Source organism: Lutzomyia longipalpis, chromosome 1, assembly GCF_024334085.1.
Source record: "Lutzomyia longipalpis isolate SR_M1_2022 chromosome 1, ASM2433408v1".
NCBI lineage: Eukaryota > Metazoa > Arthropoda > Insecta > Diptera > Psychodidae > Lutzomyia > Lutzomyia longipalpis.
The window spans coordinates 309,702-328,735 of NC_074707.1; the positions used below are offsets into that span (position 1 = coordinate 309,702).

Below are 19,034 nucleotides of genomic sequence, written 5' to 3' on the forward strand. Positions count from 1 at the left end.
AAGAAAGTTTCTAAAGAACGATGTGCATAATAAGTTAAAGATCTTTAATAAATCGTGAAAAGCTGAGAATCTGCTAAACTTTCAAATGATTTCTTTTATCTTAAGTTTCCTCTTACTTCTTCAATGAATTTAATTTTATCTATAAGTTCTAATCTGTTATGTTTTCTATTAAATATTATAATTTTTATAAATTCCTTAGTCTTTGATTTGCAAGTTCTGATTGCATTACGCAAATGTCATCAAAACATGATTATTTTACTTGATAAAATTAAATATGTATGTTAAAGCTGTTGAAGTACTCTCGAAAGCTCACCCAAATGGACGAAAATTGAGAGCAAAAGTCATGGGAATTATGTACCTATATATTTTAATTCCCCAATGATCAAGAACTTGAGCTTTTGCTTACTCAAAGCTCTCCCGTCAAGGGGATGTTGATTAGAACTTCCCTATATAAACCAGCCTTGCTATATACAAAGCTTTTTATTTCGCGTCTTCTCAACAGAACGCAAATGCTAAGAGCAGCTTTATGAGAGAGCGAGAGAATATGGAAAATATATATCGCTTGAGAGAGAAATCAGGGGAGCTTTTGTGAGTGAGAACGCAACGTACAAAATAGAGGAAAATTCTCGAGAGCAGCTCAGTTCTCGAAGTGACATGAAAATATCAGCATGCATCAGCATGCCTACCATACAAACCACATCGCCAGAGCGAATGGTAAGTGCTTTTAGTGACTTTCTGTGCTAAATGGGGCACCCATTGGGTGTCCCCTGTGCCATTTATTTAATTGTTTTGTAGCGAAAATGGGGTGAAATTTGTAAAAACAGGAAAAATGTGCGAATGATGTAACATTGTGAGCGCTTGGTGTGGCGACGGTGGTGGCTTTTCGAAGTTTCCACCCGCCAAAGCGGGTGTGGGTGGATTTTCCCACCCGAAGATATTTTCTCACACAAAACGCATACTTTCCCTCCATTGCTGTGGGATTTTTCAATTCATTTAAGCAGAGTGATTGAATGGAGGGAAAATTTGGTATGTGTGGAAGCCGCTGCAGCAAGCTCTTTAAAGCATTCCTTGTATGTGAAGGAGATAATATTCTTCATGCCTCCTGGAGTATTTCTCAGGCATGGGCTCTTGCATTCTATTGATTTTTTCACCCAAATGGAGGGGAAGTGCCGGCGTTCTTCAGGCAACAACCCCACCTATAAGTGGTAGGGAGAGCAAAATTTCCACGGTCGAGCCCCCGAATTTTCCGAGAGCCATGCGTATTTGCGTTTTTCATCCACCCTTGATATAGGTACCTAACATTTTCCACCCACCCACACTTGGCGCAATGTGAAAAGTTTCAGATCAAATGACTATTTCGTCCTTGAAGTCTTCCAGTGATGTCACGAATAAAGTCTTCCATATAGCACATAAATAAATCCCTCTTCATCCAGCAATTCATACGAGGGACAATGCGAATTTTATTGAGGCTCAATGTTCTCTGTGCGGTTTTTATTCATTTCCTTCTCTAATAATGCATCATTAATGCAAACATTATAAATTGCGCAATTCCCGTATTGACATTGCACACAATCAAACATCTTTTGCAGCTTTTCAAGAAAAGAAGAATAGATGATTTATGTGGGAGTCACGCGGAATTTTCAATTGATTCTCTACCAAAGTGAAGAAGAAGAAAAAATGAATCAAAAGGGGTTCCCGAGAATCTCTATCAGTCGCATCACATCTTCCAAGAGAGTTATCTCGCTGTGAGTTGTTAATAAAACAGATCATTGAGCAGCGAGATGCTAATTGATTGTTGCAATAAATTTTCATTGAGCAGACTTGCCGTTTTCAATTGAGAAGCGCGAACTTTTCTGCCGCCATTCATAACCACGTGGCTAAATTCGACAAAGCTCTCACATATTTCTGCAGATGAGAAAAAAAGCTCCCCAAAAGTTTCACATACATACAGCTTTTTCCCTTCTACATAACATTTTTTTCTTTTGCATTCTCTCTCACACATTCCCATAGACAATATTATGTTGTTTTCCTTTCACTCTGCGTCGGTGATGCTTCACGAAGAATGCGTGAGAAGAGATGATATTAATTTAATTCTCTACGCAAGCGTTTCACGATCGATCCTTTCTGAGTGGGAGGGACAAAAAAGTATCTCTTCGTTTTTCCCTCCACCAGCTTAGAAGACACAGAATTCTCTCAATGCGACACTAAATAACTTTACGAGACGCTACATGAGCTAACCGAAGCGTGCACAGAGTGGTGGAGCTTTGAGATAAAAGAAACATGTGATGATCTTTGGGCTTATGACGAGACTTTCGTGCTGCTGTATTATTAGAATTGGTGCTGTAGCATGAGGGTGGCGGGGAGGAGTCAACAATAACTTAAATGTTTATCCATCGATTTGTCATTTTGCACGTTTCACTTTTTCCCAACGTTATACATATAAATTTTCAGACATACATAGGTATACCCTATTTATATAAAAGAGAGTAAATAAAGCAGGCAAGTGAATAATAGCAGGATTTTTATATAAAACAGGACATATTACAATTTCCCTTCATGTCAATTTATTATTATTTCCCCTTAAAGACATTTTAGTGAAAAAATTCCTTTCTCCTTTCTATACAAAAAATCCTTCTGAATGAAAGGGAATTTAAGGATAATAAAATTTCTTTTAGATAATTGTCAAAAGATAAAGAATTCTGTAATAAGAGACTATTTTGAAAATATTTTCTCTATAAATCACTGTCTTTATCGGTGTAGCTTAAGGGGAGTTCCCTTAGGCAAATTGTTGGATTTAACATATTTTTAATGTTTTCAATTTTTTTTTGGGATGTTTCTTAAACTTGGTTATCCGATGTTGGTTACATTTGAAGCTTATTTTTTTGAAGAGTAAGAAAATCACTTTCTGCCATCATCTTAGATGCGATGCCATCTTTAGATTTTCCGACTTTTTCACAGAACTACCCTAAAACACAAATGTAGATTTTTCTCAGAATCTACTGAATGGATTTTGATGGGGTAAAAAGCAAATGAAAGAGGAAGCATCAACGAACAATGTACCAGAACAGATTTTAGAATTTCGACTTTGAAGCTGAGAAAAGTAGAAAAATATTCTTGTGCACTTTTTATTGCTTCTTGATGGAAATTCAAAAATTCGTTCCGGTACATTATTCGTTGATACTTTCTCTTTCATTTGCTTTTTACCCCATCAAAATCCATCCAGTAGATCCTAAGAAAAACCACCTTTGTGTTTTGAGGAAAATCACAAGATGGCGGAAAGTGATTTTCCTGCTCTTCAATGATTAGTCATAAAATGTGGCCAACACCGTTAAACCAGGTTTAAGAAAAACTACAAGAAAAATAAAAACATTTAATTTCACCAACTCTCAAAAGAGACACCTCTTAACCAACAATGACTTTCTTATGTGAATTCATTTGATTTTTTTGCATTAAACTTTAAATAGAAAAAATCTTTTTACGCTGAGGAAATATTTTTATGATTATGACGTTACTGGAAATTAGGTTTATTCACAGAAATGAAAATTAAAATAAATAATAAAAGCTTTTAATGCTAATTTTTAACTAACAACAAGCTTAAAGAAAAAATGTAGTTTATGTTTTTTTCGGTCCACTACATCATACCTACCTATCTAAAAGCTTAATTTAACCTTCCTTAAATTGAATCTCCATGAAACTTTTAGATCAAAGTCTCTAATAAGATTTTTAAACATGAAATGGAATAATTTGATCTAAAAATCAACAATTTTTTTTGTTAACAATCAGATCAAGAAAAACAAGATCAAATGTACGCGGAAATTTAATTTATTTCACACACTCGCTACTCGTGGATGCGTAGATCTTCTCTGGGGATTTATTTATTGCTTCAAGAGACAGTGAATTAGTCAAAAAGCATGGCGCCGTGTGAGAATTCTGGTGCAGAATTGATTGTCTTGTAAGCAAAGCTCTATAATTACCTACTTCACTTTGAGATGGGGACGCCTGGTGGATTAGGCTAAAAAGAATTCTTGGTGCGAAAAGTGTGCGGTATACAGAAATGAATTGGTGGTGGTGGTGCTGAATTGCTATTTGGTCAATCAATTAAATTGATTTTTGAACAAATTAATTGAGTCAACACCCCGTTCAATAACCTTTCCGTTTTACACACTATCTTCGTCTGCCGCAGAGAAACTTAATTGGGTCGCGTACTTTGGACGCAATCATGTTTCTAAGGAAAGCCTTCTTGTTACCAATAACCTCTGCTGACTGTGTGTACCCCAAAAGAAGACGGAATATTTCGAAGGCGTGGCTAATAGGACATCTCAAAATGGAAAAATTGGTTTCTTAAATATTATATTAATTTGACTCTTTTTTTATTGCACGCAAGAAGTTTCCATCATAGTGCAATATATAATGTAATAACCTTCCAAAGCAAGGACATTATTGAAGTATTGAAAAAAAAAAGAAAATTTAGCCACAGAGAAATCTATTTTAAAACATTTCCACAGAATGATCAATCTAATAATCTTCATGACGTGAGATTCCATAATTTATTAGACATCTCACTCACAGTGAAAGATATAGGTAAAAGGTATCTTTCAATTCTTATTATAGTTGCTACTGCCTGAAATTGGATCTAAATTAATTAACACAAGTTTTCGATAGAAGGAAAATTTTCTCAATGGAGGAAACTTTTGCTGATGGAACTTTCTATCCAATCAATTAGTTCAACACTAAACAAACATCATTTATGTCGATGGAAAATCCCAATTAATAAATGTGTCCATTCCATATGTTTGTGATTTTTATTGAAGTGGCAAAATTTATAAAGGAAGAAACATAAAATTGCGATATTATTACCAGAAAACAAGCAGGAGTGGACAAAATGAGGAATAAAATGTTTAATGTCTGAAAATAACGATGGTTGTACTCATAAACATAAAAATATTGTAGGACCCAATAAAAGAGAGCAATTATTTTTAATATAAATTTAACAGAAATCTCATTTGAAATCAGAAAAATGTGTAAGGAAAAGAATGAACAAATCAACCCCATAGAGATTTACATACAATTTAATTTTATAAAAAGTTTTGTAAGACAAACTCATACTTAATCACCTTCTAGGCAATCTTTAAAGATATTATCCAAAATAAATATCCAAACAGCTCTAATCTACTTAATTTTATTGTTTTCATCTCTAATAAATACAATACAAGACGAAAACACATTTTTGACTGTGTCGTCGCAATTTTATTACATTTTGGCGAGAATTTGTTTGTTCGAGTTGAACTACATATTTCTTGAATTACCGGGTGATGGAAAACTTTTCTTTCAAGAAGAAAAAAAAACATATCAAATGTGGGTGGATGAAGTATCAAATATACTCTCCTAAAATTCGTTTATTTAACATTCATCGTAAATTCTCTGTGGTTGTAGATTTATCGTGATATTTTGGATATGATCCAAAGAGAGAGAAAAAAACATGACAATATCAACTTTCTATTTCAATGTTATAATATTTATCTTTTTGATATAAAGCATCAATGTTGTAGAAGAAGAAAAGGACACAAATAGTGGAATGTTCGTGGGTGAAAATTGTTCGCGATTTTTTGATGACATTGGGATGATTGTATTTTCTCTTTATTCCTCGTGCTCTAATATAATTGTTCGTCACAAAAAGCAGCGCCGACAGACACGAAAAAGAAACTGGCATGTATTCAATTGCGCGATTATCACAAATTGTTACCAATCATTATGCATTTGACTAAATTTAAGCATTAAATTCTAATTAAAAATAAATTCTCCAGTATTTAGTTAGGATTAATTGTTAGATTTATTTTTTTACAAGATTATATTTGTAAAAAAATCTTTCTGGCTCTGACGTTCGGTAAGAAAAATCTTTCATTGAAGTATGTATTAGCGGGCAACCAGGCGCCTCCACTGGAAGAGCTTTGAAGTTTATTAATTTTTTCTTAAAAGAATTTCCTCTTCTGCTAATGTCTTTAATTGAGCATAGCATAGTATGTCCACTGCAAAATTTATCACATGTACGTCATATTGTCGTTTCTCCTTGATTGCTCGTCTTCATTGCAAATGTATTGGGGAGAGATGGGATTTAAGATGAGATTTAGCGGTGTTGTTGTACATAGTATAGTTTTGTGTTAATTATATAGGCGATATGAGGGTGTGTGCCGTTGGTCATGCAAATTATTTTCGTCTTCCTCGCCACGAAGAATCCCATCGGACCATCAAAGATCATCCCGAAGTCATGTGAACTTGGGCTGGGTGAGCATGAGAGACACCTTTTTAGTGATCTGCTTCTCGGAGGAGTTGGACGTGTTGGTTTTCGCAGTTGAAAAGTTGATTTTGTTCAGAGAGGCAGCAAAGTTAATTTAAAATCCATTCGTTCATGCCATGCGCGATAAACTTGCCCAAATATTCTGCTCCCAGAGAAGCACACGTAAAACCAGTTCAGAAAGTTTACAAGGTTGCTAATATCCTTTGATTTTTCCTCATAAATATAACACTTTTTTTAAATTTAAAGGATAACAAACACTTAACACACCAATCACATGCGATAGAGATTTTTATGGGGGTGGACGGGGTGGACGTACCACCCACATTTTCTTCAAAAAATTTCTTCGAGAAAGCGCGATCTAATTAATAAATTTTCATACCACGGGAAGCCTGACGTGCCGTGTCGACGTCCTCTCAGTGTGATTTTAGCTCTGGAATCAGGTCAAATAGTGAATCCATCTCTGTCTGGCGGTAGTGCATTTCGCGCGTAAACCAATGATGCCAAAAATAGTTTCGCGCCCAACCATCGTGTGCGATTCATCTGGCAAAATTGTGTGCTATTCAATTGAGAAAATTGTTGAATCTTTAGTTCATTTAGCTCTCATTTCGCGATTGTATGTACATGTGAAACTTTAGAAGCCGGGAAGTGCTGCAAAACAAGGCTCAGAGTTGGTGCTTTTCCGTTCTAAACTTTTGCGCGCGTGTGTGTGCTTTAAAAATATACATACATAAGAAAAAACTACTGCACTTCCTTCCCCTTGGTGTGAAGAGAAAAAAAAGAAAGAAATATTTAGAAAAATAAATTAAAAAGTTGAGTGCCTGATAGAAGAAGTTTTTAGCAAAGAATTTTTTCTTTTTTCTTTTTTTTCTTTTGGGGACTCCTGTACAAAGGACATAATAATGTGTCAGTTAAGCAATCAGAAAAGTGCAGCATCGAAGATGGGACAACGGGTTCCAATGGCAGCTTTGGGAATGGGGCGCCCGAAACGGCAGAGACCGACTCATCAGGTAAATGATTAAAAGATTTCATTAAAGAGCTTTTACTTCCCTCATTAAGCCCTCAAAGCACAAAGCTAACCATCTGTATTTAATTACGCTCATACAGGGACCGGGGGGGTGCGGGACTCGCTGGAGGGGTCGGGCTCAAAGACGAACGACATTGTTCACCTCAAGAGACGGGTGGGACTCTTCAGTGGGGTGGCTTTAATTGTCGGAACTATGATTGGTGAGTTAGCTACAAAAAGGAATTCTTTTTCAATTTTCTTTAAAATAATTTTTTAATTCAATTTTTTAAGGGTCTGGAATATTTGTATCGCCTTCTGGTTTATTGGTGAGAACTGGTTCCGTTGGCGTGAGCTTCATCATATGGCTGGGATGCGGTCTACTCTCGTTATTAGGTAAAGTATAATGTGTTTTTTTTTACCCCCATTGCCGCACCTTTCTTTCTCCTTCCTTTAGGTCTTCTTCATTCACACCGATTTCACTTGAACTTTATTTTTAACGTCACACAACAAGAGACCAATGCCTTAAAATACATTTAATATACCCACGACTCTTAATGTTGCTGCCAACTACACAAACACCAGACGTCCCCACTGTTGAAGTACATGGAGACGCCTGGTGGTGTAACAACTTTTGTTAATCTTTCATGGGTCTTTTCTCACGTGCTTCACCCAGGCATCAAGTGTGGAAATGACCAAAATGACGATGTTGACTACTTAACAATGAATGAAGAGAATTCTCTATGATTTCTCTACCCTATACACCCTATAATTATATTATTTTTACCTTAAAAGACTTATTCTTTTTTTTTTACCTTTATTGATCTCTTTGAAAAAGTTGCTTTATGATTATAACGATATGATTTTGAACTTGAAGTCTTTGATCATTTTTGAGCTGAAGCTTTATTTTTTTTTAAGAGAATGAACCATTTACAAAAGTTTTTTTTTATAAATTCTTTCCCTATACAAAGACTTTGCTTTAATAACTTTTTTAAAAAGCTCCACAAATTCCAAGAAAATGAAGGAAAAAATTCATTAAACGTTGTTAAAGCTGTGTGTATTAGTTATTTCTTAACTCAATTATTCTAATTCTAAAGAGCCATCATCAATGAAAACTTTCACTCAAAAAATTGAAATCCCTGAGAGATTACGCAATAAATTGTCAAGAATTTCCTTGGACGTTTCTCGTGATTATATTGAGAGACGCGCGTTTGTGAATTCTCACGCGTGTCGTCGTGACGCACATTTGACTTTCTGAAATCGCAAAAATGTGAGTCGTTGGTCCACAATTAGAGCCAATCCCGCGAAGCATGTGATCCGATTGAAATTTCCTCCCTCAAACACACTCTTTTCGCCACACAGAGATTTCCTGCGTGTGGGAAAATCATTCAATGAGATAAACTGAAGGAATCACTGAGAGAGACAACAACCTCATGAACGGATTAACCCTAATACATCTACTATGTATAGTTTAATGGCAATTGATCAATTTGCCACTGCTGTGCGAAATGCTATATGGTATGAGTTTATGGCCATCATTCAAGGGACATTACAACGTCATCTCCTAGGAATTTAATTAAAATCATTTTCTATGAGCAGAAATTTCCACCAAATTGCTCTCATACTGATTTATGACAATTGTAGATTTCCGTCCTAGAAATAGACACGCGGGTAGATGAATGAATTTTTCACACGGCTTTCCATCTACCTCTCTCACCCTCCAAATAAAAAAAAAAGCTTTTAATGGGTGGGAGAAGAATAAATAAGATTTAAAAGGTTCAATTTGAAAGCTCGATGTCTGGTTTTTTTCCTTCTTTTCTTTTTCTTCTACAGGGATATGGGTGGAGGGAGAAAGTTAGATATATAAGGGGTGAGATAGAGGGAAAGATAGCATCAAAGTGGCTCAATTTGAACTCTGTGGCATGTGACGCACTTACCAGTCGAATGGAAGGGGGTGGTTTGGCGGCGGCGTTCTCACTAAATTTGGTCTTAACTGAGGCGAAGAGAAAGCTCAAAGAATCACGAGGAATGAGAGCAAAAAAAAGCTCGAGAAGGGAAGAGACTTAGATAATGATTTTGTTGTATTTCTCTTGCCTCAATGAGGTCGTGTGACCTTTGCAAGGGCATGCCAAAAGTTATGTTATATATCTTCACTCTCCTTTATACCCACCCTTGAATCGCACACTTCCCTACTTGTTTTCACACACTTCTTAACAAACATCTTCATGGTCTTTCAGGTGCGTTGGCGTATGCAGAGTTGGGTACTATGAATACGTCATCCGGTGCTGAGGTATTTTATATACTAGCTCCCTATCTATATAATGAATTAAATAAGCATTAAAAAGGGAATTTCTTGTTATAATTCTTTTGCAGTGGGCATACTTCATGGATGCATTTGGTGCACCTCCAGCTTTTCTGTTCTCTTGGGTGAGCACTTTGGTGCTTAAACCCTCCCAAATGGCAATAATATGCCTGTCTTTTGCCCAGTATGCTGTTGAAGCGTTTGTCTCAGAATGCGATCCACCACTGGCAGTTGTGAAGATGGTTGCTGTCCTTGCGATAGGTAAGATTCGCTTTTTGTTATCTGAAGAAATTTTTTTCGCGATTTTTTTTTGTTATAAAATTAACTTTAATAAAATCACGTTTAGTTAATTTATTAGTTCAACAGAAAAATTTATAGGTGTTCTAGAAAGAAAAAGCAATATATTTCTCATACTATGGGTATACTAACTAAATGCTGCTAATAAAACCATAAGGCTATAAAACGAAAACCTTCTCCAAAATTCATTGAGAACATTTTATTGGTGCGACAATGAAGGAAAGAGAAACCTATTATTTCTGCTGTAATAATTTAACAACCCTGTAAATTAGTCTTAAGGCAATGATTTAATCAGAGGAAATCTTTATTTTAGTCCTTACCTACAGAGAATTTGAAATCATTTTTTTTACTTTCAGGTAAGGGAAACATAAAGAAAAAGTTTTAAAAAAGAAATCTTTACAAGAAATTTGCAAAAAGAAATCTTTACAAGAAATTTGCAAAAAGAAATCAATTAGTTTGGGAAGATTAAATTTTTTCATTTTTAATTGAATGAAATTTCAATTTTATTACAATTTTTAATTGGGAAGAAAATTAATTGAGACAAATTAGTCTAATTAATTATTATTGGAGCAACAGTGCCACACCACAAGCATCCTCTCTTTGCACAAAATGATGCTATATTGATGCACAATAATTGTCTTCTAAAAATAACTCGCATCTACTTTATTGAAAATACAATTTTAAAAATAAATTATTTTATAAAATTGAATTAAATGGGAATAAAATTTTTGTTTTTTGCAGTATGCATCCTGTTTGTGAATTGCTACAGCGTTAATCTTGGTATGGCAGTGCAGAATATCTTCACGGCAGCTAAGCTCGTGGCAGTACTCATCGTTATTCTCGGAGGCGCATACAAATTATTCCAAGGCAACACTCAACACCTGCAGAATGCATTTACAGGACCTACACCATCTTTCGGTGTGATTGCAACAGCTTTCTACACCGGTCTTTGGGCCTACGATGGATGGAATAATCTCAACTATGTGACTGAGGAAATTCAGAATCCCAGCAAGTAAGTCTGCTAAATGAAAATTTCACCCAAATATTCTTTTTTATTTCTTTAAAAAAAAACAGGAATCTGCCTCGCTCCATCATAATTGGAATACCTCTTGTGACCCTCTGCTATGCTCTCATAAATGTATCGTACTTGGCGGCAATGTCAGCATCTGAGATGATCGAGTCCGAGGCAGTTGCCGTGACGTTCGGGAATCGTATTTTGGGCGCCTTCGCCTGGCTAATGCCACTCAGTGTGACCATTAGTACGTTTGGTAGTGCAAATGGCACCCTCTTTGCTGCTGGACGGTAAATATGATCATCTGCGCCTCCGCCAGCGTGACCAATTTCTAATTTCTAGTCTCCACTCTGTGTCTCCAGTCTGTGCTTTGCTGCCAGTCGTGAAGGACACCTCCTGGATATTCTCTCCTATGTCCACGTGAGACGTCTCACACCAGCTCCTGGACTTATATTCCACGTAAGAACTCTCCGTGAGCGTGTTAAAGAATTTTACGAGATTTCTTTTGTTTTTTTTTCTTTACCTTCACACAGTCTTTGATTGCGGCAGCAATGGTTATCTATGGAACCATTGACACCCTCATTGATTTCTTCAGCTTTACAGCATGGATTTTCTATGGTGGTGCTATGTTGGCCTTAATTGTGATGCGCTATACTAAACCCAACTATCCGAGGCCCTATAAGGTAAAATTATTCTTTTCTTTTATATATTTTTTCTTAATAGAAGACCAAGAAAATCTCAAAAATACAGCAAAAAAAATTATTTGAATAATTGGCTCATTAGACTGTGTGTGATAGAAAAGAATTCTCTTTTTAATTCTAGGTGCCAATTATCATTCCACTGTTGGTTTTGGTGATCTCGGCGTATTTGGTCGTAGGCCCAATTTTTGATAAACCTCAAATCGAGTACCTGTACGCGGTGGGTTTCATATTGGCTGGACTGATTGTCTACGTACCCTTTGTCCACTATGGCATTCAAATCAAGTTTATGGGTAAGGCTTCTCTAAGAATCTTAATTAAAACATAATTTTTAGCATTCATCCCAAAATTTCCTTTTCTTTGCAGACAAAGTTACAATTTTCTTTCAAATGCTCCTCGAAGTGGTTCCCACGTCCACCATGGCGATGTTTGATTGAGCAAATGAGAAAAGAGGAAAGTTCTGCAAATTATTTGTGCTTCTGCACGATATTTTGCGTATAAATACAAACCAAAAAAAAAAAAGAAAAATAAATGTAGTGCTCCCCTTCTTCGTAAATGTTTCACCAAAAAGCAAGCCACAAAAGGTTAAAAAAAAAAACTAATGGGGCAGAATGGCACCGATATGAAAGAATTCTCTGTATTTTGTAGGTGCAGCTCAAAAAAAAATGCTTAAAAAAATGATGTACTTTAGTGATTAATTGTAAATGATGGAGACTTAATTGCAACTGAAAGTATATTAAATTAGTAAGAATGATGATTGAGGCAATAAGTTAAACGCGAGAACAAGAAAAAAACTATATCAGTGTTATATCGCTATATTGGCCCGACAAATTAGTTTAGCTTCTGTGCCAAAATCAAAAATTCACAAAATAAATATCAAAGGTGAAATTTTTAAAGATTTTATTTGTTTGTTCACAAAAAAAATTGAGAGAGAATGGAGGAAGTTAGTGAAATGTAAAAAAAAAGAATATCTTGTTGGGAATTGATGATTTTTAAAACAGATAAAATCAAGACAAAATGTGACTCTTCTCAAAGAACAGAAAAAATTTTATATAAGAAAACACATTATTTTTGTGTACCACAAATTGAGAAATAAAGTCTATATTATTAGAATAGAATTATAAATAGAATATAATTCATTGTATGTATTTCGTGCCTGCGAGAGATGTCTCTACCTTTTCCTTCTCTTCGTCGTTGCCAAGGTCATGGGGTTATCTGTTGAGGAAATCTTCCCGTAATCCTTGAGAACTTCAGCACCATCCTTTCGCTTTCGTCGATTCTTTGTGAATTTCTTGTGACTGAAAAGAGCTTCTCCGGTGGATTTTTTACCCAAAGTTTGAAAGGATTCCTGCTGAGCTGCTGTTTCCTTTGCTTGTTTCCTCTCCTTTTGGACTTCCTTGTAGTTCTTGTACTCTCTCTTTGGAGGTTTAGCCCCCAATTTTATTGCCATTGCAATTTGTGCTTTTTGCTTCTCAACCTCCTCAAAGCCCGATAAACCAAATTTTATCACATCGTGACGAGCTCTGCGAATATCAAAAATCTCCTCTTTCGTATTTTCTAAAAATAATAATAGTAAAAAACAATAAAATATCAGAGGAAAAAGATCGTTGATTTTCTAACCGAAATTTTAATTCAAATCTTGAATTTTCGCGAATTTCTTTTTTTTTTTTGGAAAATTGCGAAAAAACTAGTGGGTATTTTTTATTTTCACTGAATAGCCCCCTTTACTTACCGACTTTGCTGATAATTTTTTTCTCTTTGAGGTTATGTTCTCTGTGTTTGTTTTTCTCTGAACTATTTTTCTTCTCCTGAAATACAATTGGTGTAAATTCTTCTGTAATTTGCCCCCGCAGTCGCATTGCCTTTGTCGGAATCACTTCCAATCCGTCGCAAGTGGACATTTTTACTATAAAATAATATGAATGACAAAAAATAATCAACTTATCGATTCACGCGTTTGATACTAACCTGAAGTTTCAGGGCAAACTATTTTCATTCACTTCTACACTAATAAAAAAAAGTTATGCTAAATTGTTATTCATTTATTCATTATTATCATTATCTAAAATATTTCAGTACATATTTTGTTTATTTATTTGAAATAATTAGAATTCTCAAATCTTTAAGAATTTACCGAATTTACCATGAAAAATAACATTTTGTCAGCCATTTAGCTAAAAGATCAATTTACACCTACAGTGTAACATCGGCTAATGCAAAAAAAAATCAGAGACGTTCCAAGCAAAAACAGCAGGCTGTGGTCTTTTTAGTGGAGAAAAATGTCGGACGAGAGTTTTGCAAATAGTTTTCCAACAAATAAAGTTCTTAGCAAGCAGTTGAAAAGGAAAGCAAGTGACTTTCTAAATTCACGCAAAAATGCTAATAATTTGGTTGATATAATTCAGTGCCTGGAAGTAAGGGAAAAGGGTGAAAATGAGGGGTGTGTGTGTGCGTGCCACTGCAACATTTTCTTCTCATCTCTCCGCAGAAATCCATTGGCGACCAAAATGCCTCCCCAATCATCCCATGTGTTCTGGCGTTGGAGACAATATTCACGGAACTGCTGAAAAATCACTCCATGGTGATTGCCGTGCAACCCCTGAAGCCAAAAGGTGGGCGTGAGAAAAAAATCTGCAACGCAATTTTTCACCATCAAGCAGCCATTTTTGTCATCGACTACTTTGACTAATTTTTTGAGGGCTCTGCTTTCTTTTTTTTTGGTTTTGTAGAGAATTCTCCGGAAGTTCAGTACCGAGAATGGCTACGTGATCGCTATGGGGAAGCGTATCAGTTCATTCTCAAGTGCATGTGCCTGGAGAAGACGTCCGAATCAATTCAGGCTCTCGCCACGGCAATGAATCTCCTGGCGTACGAGGGTAGATTCCCAATTGATTACGTGACGGATTCCTCGTATTACTTTCCCTGCTCCAAATTGCGCAGTGTTCTGCAGCATCTGCTGTCCGCTGAGAAGACCAATGAGCACCTCATTAGTCGTTTTCAGGAATTTGCAGCGTACCACGATGTTTTGCAGTATTCGTGGAAGTTCCTTCCTGGCATTACGCCTCGTGGTCAGATTCCGAGTGAAATCTACGTGGATAATTACTTAAACCTCATCAATTCAATGCCAATCAAGGGTGTGGAACAGGAGCAGATTAATCTACTCTGTGATAATTCAGGTGAGATACTGAATTTTAACATAAATTTATGTTTCCGGAAAAGATTCTAATCTAATCCTTTTGTCTCTTCTATGTGTGTGTAGACAAAGTTAAGATGGTATTTGACTACCAAGTTATTCGGAAGAATATCAACAAATCCTGGGCATGTGTAATGCACTGGCAGCACAGAGAGGCAACACATCAGAAGGTCCTGATGGTCCTCCTCGAAAGGGTTCTACCTCATCTCGATAAACCACTGGCCCTCACAGACTTCCTCATGGATTCCCTTGATGCAGGTGGTGCCATTAGTTTACTAGCTTTCCAGGGAGTGTTCACGTTAATCCAGGAACACAATCTCACGTACCCCTTTATCTACGAGAAGCTCTACTCGATGTTTGAACCCGAAATTTTTCATACGAAATTCAAAGCGCGCCTCTTCTACCTGGCAGATCTCTTTCTTAGCTCAACACATCTGCCGGAAGCCCTTGTGGCGGCTTTTGTAAAACGCCTCGCACGTCTCACATTAGTTGCACCGCCGCAGGACATTGTTATATGCTTGTATTTCATTGGGAACCTCATAATTCGCCATCCGGGACTAAAGAGACTCATTTGCCATCCAAATGGGGGCCAGGTGACGCGAGATCCCTTCATAATGGATGAATGTGATCCAACAAAATCCAATGCCATTGAGAGCTCACTCTGGGAAATTGCAGCACTCCAGAATCATGGGATTCCCTCAATTGCCACAGCTGCGAAATTCATTTCGAATCCCCTGCCGACAATTGAGTGGGATTTGACGCAAGTTGTGGGTGTTACGGAGGACGACGTAAGAATTATTTTTTGTTGTTAAAAATTGTCAACATTTCCCACTAAAAGATATTTTTTTTTATTTTTGAATTTTTTCAGCTCTTTGATCAGGCCATTAAGAAAAGTTCCAAGGCGGCTTTTCTTACCTTTGACAGACCAACTTCGATGTTTGTACCAAAAGGCGATAGGACGCAGGAATTTTGGAAGTTATTTTAAAACACAACTAATTAGGAGATTTTATTGAAATTTGTTACCCAAATCTTATAATATTTTACAATTTTAAATTGAAGAATAATAATGTCATTCAACAACCTATCTGCGGTAATTGTAATTTGATGATACACATATAGGAATTCAATTAAATTGAATTTTTCTGAATTTTCCAACAAAATTTGTTGTTTTATTTTTTTATTTGCTGAACAAATTAATAATTTTTGCTGACAGTTTAAGAGATTTTTCTGATCTGCGCTGAACAGCTGATGCGTAGTGAAGGTGTCAAAGAAATGTAAACAAAACTTATTTTTGTTGTGCGCTTGAAAAAAGAAGAGAAAAAAAATGGAAAACTCCTCAACAGTTTCACTGAGAATATGTCAGGAAGGACATGCAAATGCATTGGCACTCAACAAGGATTGCACGCAGATTGCAGTGGCGGGCAGGAGTCTCCTCAAGGTATTTTCAATTGAGGCAGAAAAATTCGTGGAAGTATGCAATATGCGCGGTGGGAAGAATCAAAATCTCAGCTATTCCTCAAACGATGTGGCCTGGAGTTACTTGGAGCAGAACATCCTGGCCACAGCAGCCACCAATGGGGTGGTATCGGTGTGGGATCTCTCCCGCTTTGGTCGCCATAAGCAGCTTCTTGTCTACAATGAGCACGAAAGGACGGCACATTCGGTCATGTTTCATCCCACTGAGGCTAATCTTCTCATCTCGGGCTCCCAGGATGGGACAATCAAGTGCTTCGATACACGAAACGATAAAGGGGCTGTCATGACGTACTTTAGCAATTCAGAGAGTGTGCGAGATGTGAAATTCAGCCCTCACAATCCCAATACATTTGCTGCAGTTTCGGAGAATGGAACTGTACAGATTTGGGATATTAGGAAGTAATATAGAATTTGGAAGCTCGTAGGAAGCTCATCTTGATGGATTTTCTTTAAATTTTTCAGACCTGAGAAGTGCACGAATCAATTTACAGCCCACAGCGGACCAATTTATACGTGTGATTGGCATCCAACACAGCAATGGCTTGCAACAGGAAGTCGAGATAAGCAGATAAAGGTAAAGATTCCCAGCTGGATCATTTGATTTCATTTGATTTAATTGATTATTTTCCCTGTAGATTTGGAACATGGGCTCCAAGGCAACGTTGGAACACACCATCCATACAATTGCCGTTGTGGGACGCGTGAAGTGGCGTCCGGACAAGATGTACCATATTGCCAGTTGTGCCCTTGTTGTGGACTACAGCATCTACATATGGGATGTGCGACGCCCCTACATCCCGTACGCTTCCTTCAATGAGCACACAAATGTAACAACTGGGATTGGATGGAAGGGAAGTGATCCCTACGTGTTGCTCTCCACGAGTAAAGACTCCACAATCTACAAACATGCCTTCAAGGATGCTCATAGACCGTCAATGAGAGCCAATCCACAAGGAGCATCTGTCAACTACCGCGGGGATCTCCTCTATGCTTACAAGACCAAAGTGCCACCACCAATAACGGCCAGCAATTCCAAGACGAGTCTTATAAGGTAAAAAAAAATGTCAATTATCCGGATGTTTGATATTTATTCATTTATTTGTATTTCAGCTCCAGACCGAAGCAACCCACAAAGACTGATCACTTCCACCTGGCCAAATCCAATTTGCAGAATTTTATTTCAAAATCAGACCAAGGAAATTTCACAAAGGACGTCTCCCACTTATCGCCCCTCCGGGAATTTTTATGCCTCAAAGGATGCGCTCGGGAGTACAAGCTAATGGGGAAGAGTCTCGCAGATCTGTGTGAGCACAATATAAATGTGGCCAAGAAATATGGGAAAGTTCATGTGGCAATGCTGTGGATGTGGGTGAAGAATCTCTATGCCTTCTCCATGAGTAGCAATGTTAAATCCGAACCACGAACATCCACTAGTGGTTCCAATCTTCTTGGTAGTCGTCTCATGTCCCAAACATCCAATCAATCTACAAATGTTTGGGAGGAAATAATTGGGAGTCGTGATGATGATGAGAGTATCGGGTAAATAGAGCAAAGAATAAAGGAAGTTCTGCAAAACTCATGGAGCTAATGAGATCTCCTTCTCATTTCAGACTGAAAGCTGATGACCAGAATGCCATGGAACAAAAGACAGGAGAGCTATTCAGCAGCACGCATACAAGAATTGCCTATCCTCCTGTAAATGATGGAGAGTCTGACATGTCATTCAATGATTTCATCTTTGGCGATCAGGAATTGACTATTGAGCACATGGATTGTGTGAAGAATTTGAGGAATGGCTTCCTGTACGTTGGTCCGCATTTCTGCAAAGAGTGGTCATTACCCAATTCCCCGTTAATCGGAAGTGATTTACATGCGGCAAAGCATGAAACACCACCAGAGAGTTCCCAGGAAACCACACCGGTGTGTCCGGGAAGATTCACAATCTAATTAACCAATTTTAATTGAAAATTTTATCTTTTTCTTCAGCCTCCACATCCGCCGAATTTGATAAAAATGAGTTTCATGCCGTACGTTCCACTTTGGGAACCTCATGACGTTCTTGCCGATTGTCTCATACTCCAGGCTGACATTGGGGATGTACAAACAGCCGTATCCATCCTCATTGCTCTGGGTGAGAAGAGGAATGAATTGCCAATTGATAAAATCATTCATGTGAGTACAAAAAAAGGTTTTTTTTATGCCTAAAAAATCCTTTCTTTTTAAATGATTTTGTGATTTTAAATAGGAAAATTGGCTTCTGGCGTACATTGATCTCCTCCATCGGCATCAAATGTGGAATGAAGCTGCAGAAATTATGAATTTATCATGGATTCCCAATATTTGCATGCTCAATGAACAATCCACGGCAGTCTATACAAATTGTGGCATTTGCGGGAAGCACCTCACGAATAAATGGCATTGCACCAAATGCCGCTCCTCCGATGCATCCAAATGCAGTGTTTGCAATACAATCGTCCGTGGACTCTATGCATGGTAAAAATTCATTTAAATCATTAAAAGAATTTGAATATTGAGTGAAAGATTTTGCTTTGTTTTTCCAGGTGCCAGGGATGCTCTCACGGTGGTCATCTTGAACACTTGAAGCAGTGGTTTACCGTCCACTCTAGATGCCCGATATGTGGACACTTGTGTGAATACGAATAAAACAAAACAAAAATGAGATTTATTACAAAAAAATGGTTGTTTATTAAAAAGTTTATTTTGGAATACATATTTTTTTTTAAACAACTTTAGTTCTTCA

The 19,034-nt window shown here is 37.0% G+C and overlaps 4 protein-coding genes across 5 annotated transcripts; 3 read left to right on the forward strand and 1 right to left on the reverse strand.

The window, feature by feature from the left end:
• The first annotated feature begins 595 nt into the window (after positions 1 to 595).
• On the forward strand, positions 596 to 12,722 carry LOC129797154 (b(0,+)-type amino acid transporter 1). 2 transcript variants are annotated; one of them, XM_055839501.1, is made up of 12 exons: positions 596 to 714; positions 7,186 to 7,302; positions 7,400 to 7,519; positions 7,590 to 7,691; positions 9,533 to 9,585; positions 9,669 to 9,858; positions 10,636 to 10,906; positions 10,969 to 11,196; positions 11,269 to 11,365; positions 11,440 to 11,589; positions 11,729 to 11,897; positions 11,971 to 12,722. In XM_055839501.1, exons 1-12 carry the CDS (start codon positions 669 to 671, stop codon positions 12,039 to 12,041), a joined length of 1,614 nt encoding a protein of 537 aa, XP_055695476.1. In that variant the 5' UTR covers positions 596 to 668; the 3' UTR covers positions 12,042 to 12,722. The 2 variants fall into 2 exon arrangements, with proteins under 2 accessions (XP_055695476.1, XP_055695468.1); XM_055839493.1 differs by lacking the exon at positions 596 to 714 and adding an exon at positions 6,290 to 6,484.
• Positions 12,488 to 13,505, reverse strand: LOC129797176 (uncharacterized protein C1orf131 homolog). The gene is made up of 2 exons (XM_055839525.1): positions 13,337 to 13,505; positions 12,488 to 13,161 (listed from the first exon to the last, which is right to left on the reverse strand). The coding sequence occupies exons 1-2, from the start codon at positions 13,503 to 13,505 to the stop codon at positions 12,776 to 12,778; spliced, it is 555 nt and encodes a 184-aa protein (XP_055695500.1). The 3' UTR covers positions 12,488 to 12,775.
• A 77-nt stretch (positions 13,506 to 13,582) lies between these two features.
• On the forward strand, positions 13,583 to 15,957 carry LOC129797168 (nucleolar complex protein 4 homolog A). Its single transcript, XM_055839513.1, has 5 exons — positions 13,583 to 14,018; positions 14,093 to 14,216; positions 14,334 to 14,780; positions 14,864 to 15,585; positions 15,666 to 15,957. Exons 1-5 carry the CDS (start codon positions 13,884 to 13,886, stop codon positions 15,780 to 15,782), a joined length of 1,545 nt encoding a protein of 514 aa, XP_055695488.1. The 5' UTR covers positions 13,583 to 13,883; the 3' UTR covers positions 15,783 to 15,957.
• Positions 15,958 to 16,040: 83 nt separating this feature from the next.
• Positions 16,041 to 19,021, forward strand: LOC129797187 (GATOR complex protein WDR24). The gene is made up of 8 exons (XM_055839536.1): positions 16,041 to 16,672; positions 16,736 to 16,847; positions 16,909 to 17,324; positions 17,384 to 17,812; positions 17,884 to 18,193; positions 18,260 to 18,445; positions 18,519 to 18,766; positions 18,835 to 19,021. Exons 1-8 carry the CDS (start codon positions 16,122 to 16,124, stop codon positions 18,935 to 18,937), a joined length of 2,355 nt encoding a protein of 784 aa, XP_055695511.1. The 5' UTR covers positions 16,041 to 16,121; the 3' UTR covers positions 18,938 to 19,021.
• Positions 19,022 to 19,034: the final 13 nt, after the last annotated feature.

Bases quoted from the DNA above. Each gene is read 5' to 3' on its own strand.
- LOC129797154 (XM_055839493.1), top strand. From the start codon at position 6,412: ATGCGCGATAAACTTGCCCAAATATTCTGCTCCCAGAGAAGCACACGT. The intron at 10,907-10,968 runs GTAAGTCTGCTA...AAAAAAAAACAG, and splicing joins GAAATTCAGAATCCCAGCAA to GAATCTGCCTCGCTCCATCA. The intron at 11,197-11,268 runs GTAAATATGATC...CTGTGTCTCCAG, and splicing joins ACCCTCTTTGCTGCTGGACG to TCTGTGCTTTGCTGCCAGTC.
- LOC129797176 (XM_055839525.1), bottom strand. From the start codon at position 13,505: ATGTCCACTTGCGACGGATTGGAAGTGATTCCGACAAAGGCAATGCGA. The intron at 13,162-13,336 runs GTAAGTAAAGGG...TATTATTTTTAG, and splicing joins AAAAATTATCAGCAAAGTCG to AAAATACGAAAGAGGAGATT.
- LOC129797168 (XM_055839513.1), top strand. From the start codon at position 13,884: ATGTCGGACGAGAGTTTTGCAAATAGTTTTCCAACAAATAAAGTTCTT. The intron at 14,217-14,333 runs GTGGGCGTGAGA...TTGGTTTTGTAG, and splicing joins GCAACCCCTGAAGCCAAAAG to AGAATTCTCCGGAAGTTCAG. The intron at 15,586-15,665 runs GTAAGAATTATT...GAATTTTTTCAG, and splicing joins TGGGTGTTACGGAGGACGAC to CTCTTTGATCAGGCCATTAA.
- LOC129797187 (XM_055839536.1), top strand. From the start codon at position 16,122: ATGGAAAACTCCTCAACAGTTTCACTGAGAATATGTCAGGAAGGACAT. The intron at 18,446-18,518 runs GTGAGTACAAAA...GATTTTAAATAG, and splicing joins CAATTGATAAAATCATTCAT to GAAAATTGGCTTCTGGCGTA. The intron at 18,767-18,834 runs GTAAAAATTCAT...TTGTTTTTCCAG, and splicing joins GTCCGTGGACTCTATGCATG to GTGCCAGGGATGCTCTCACG.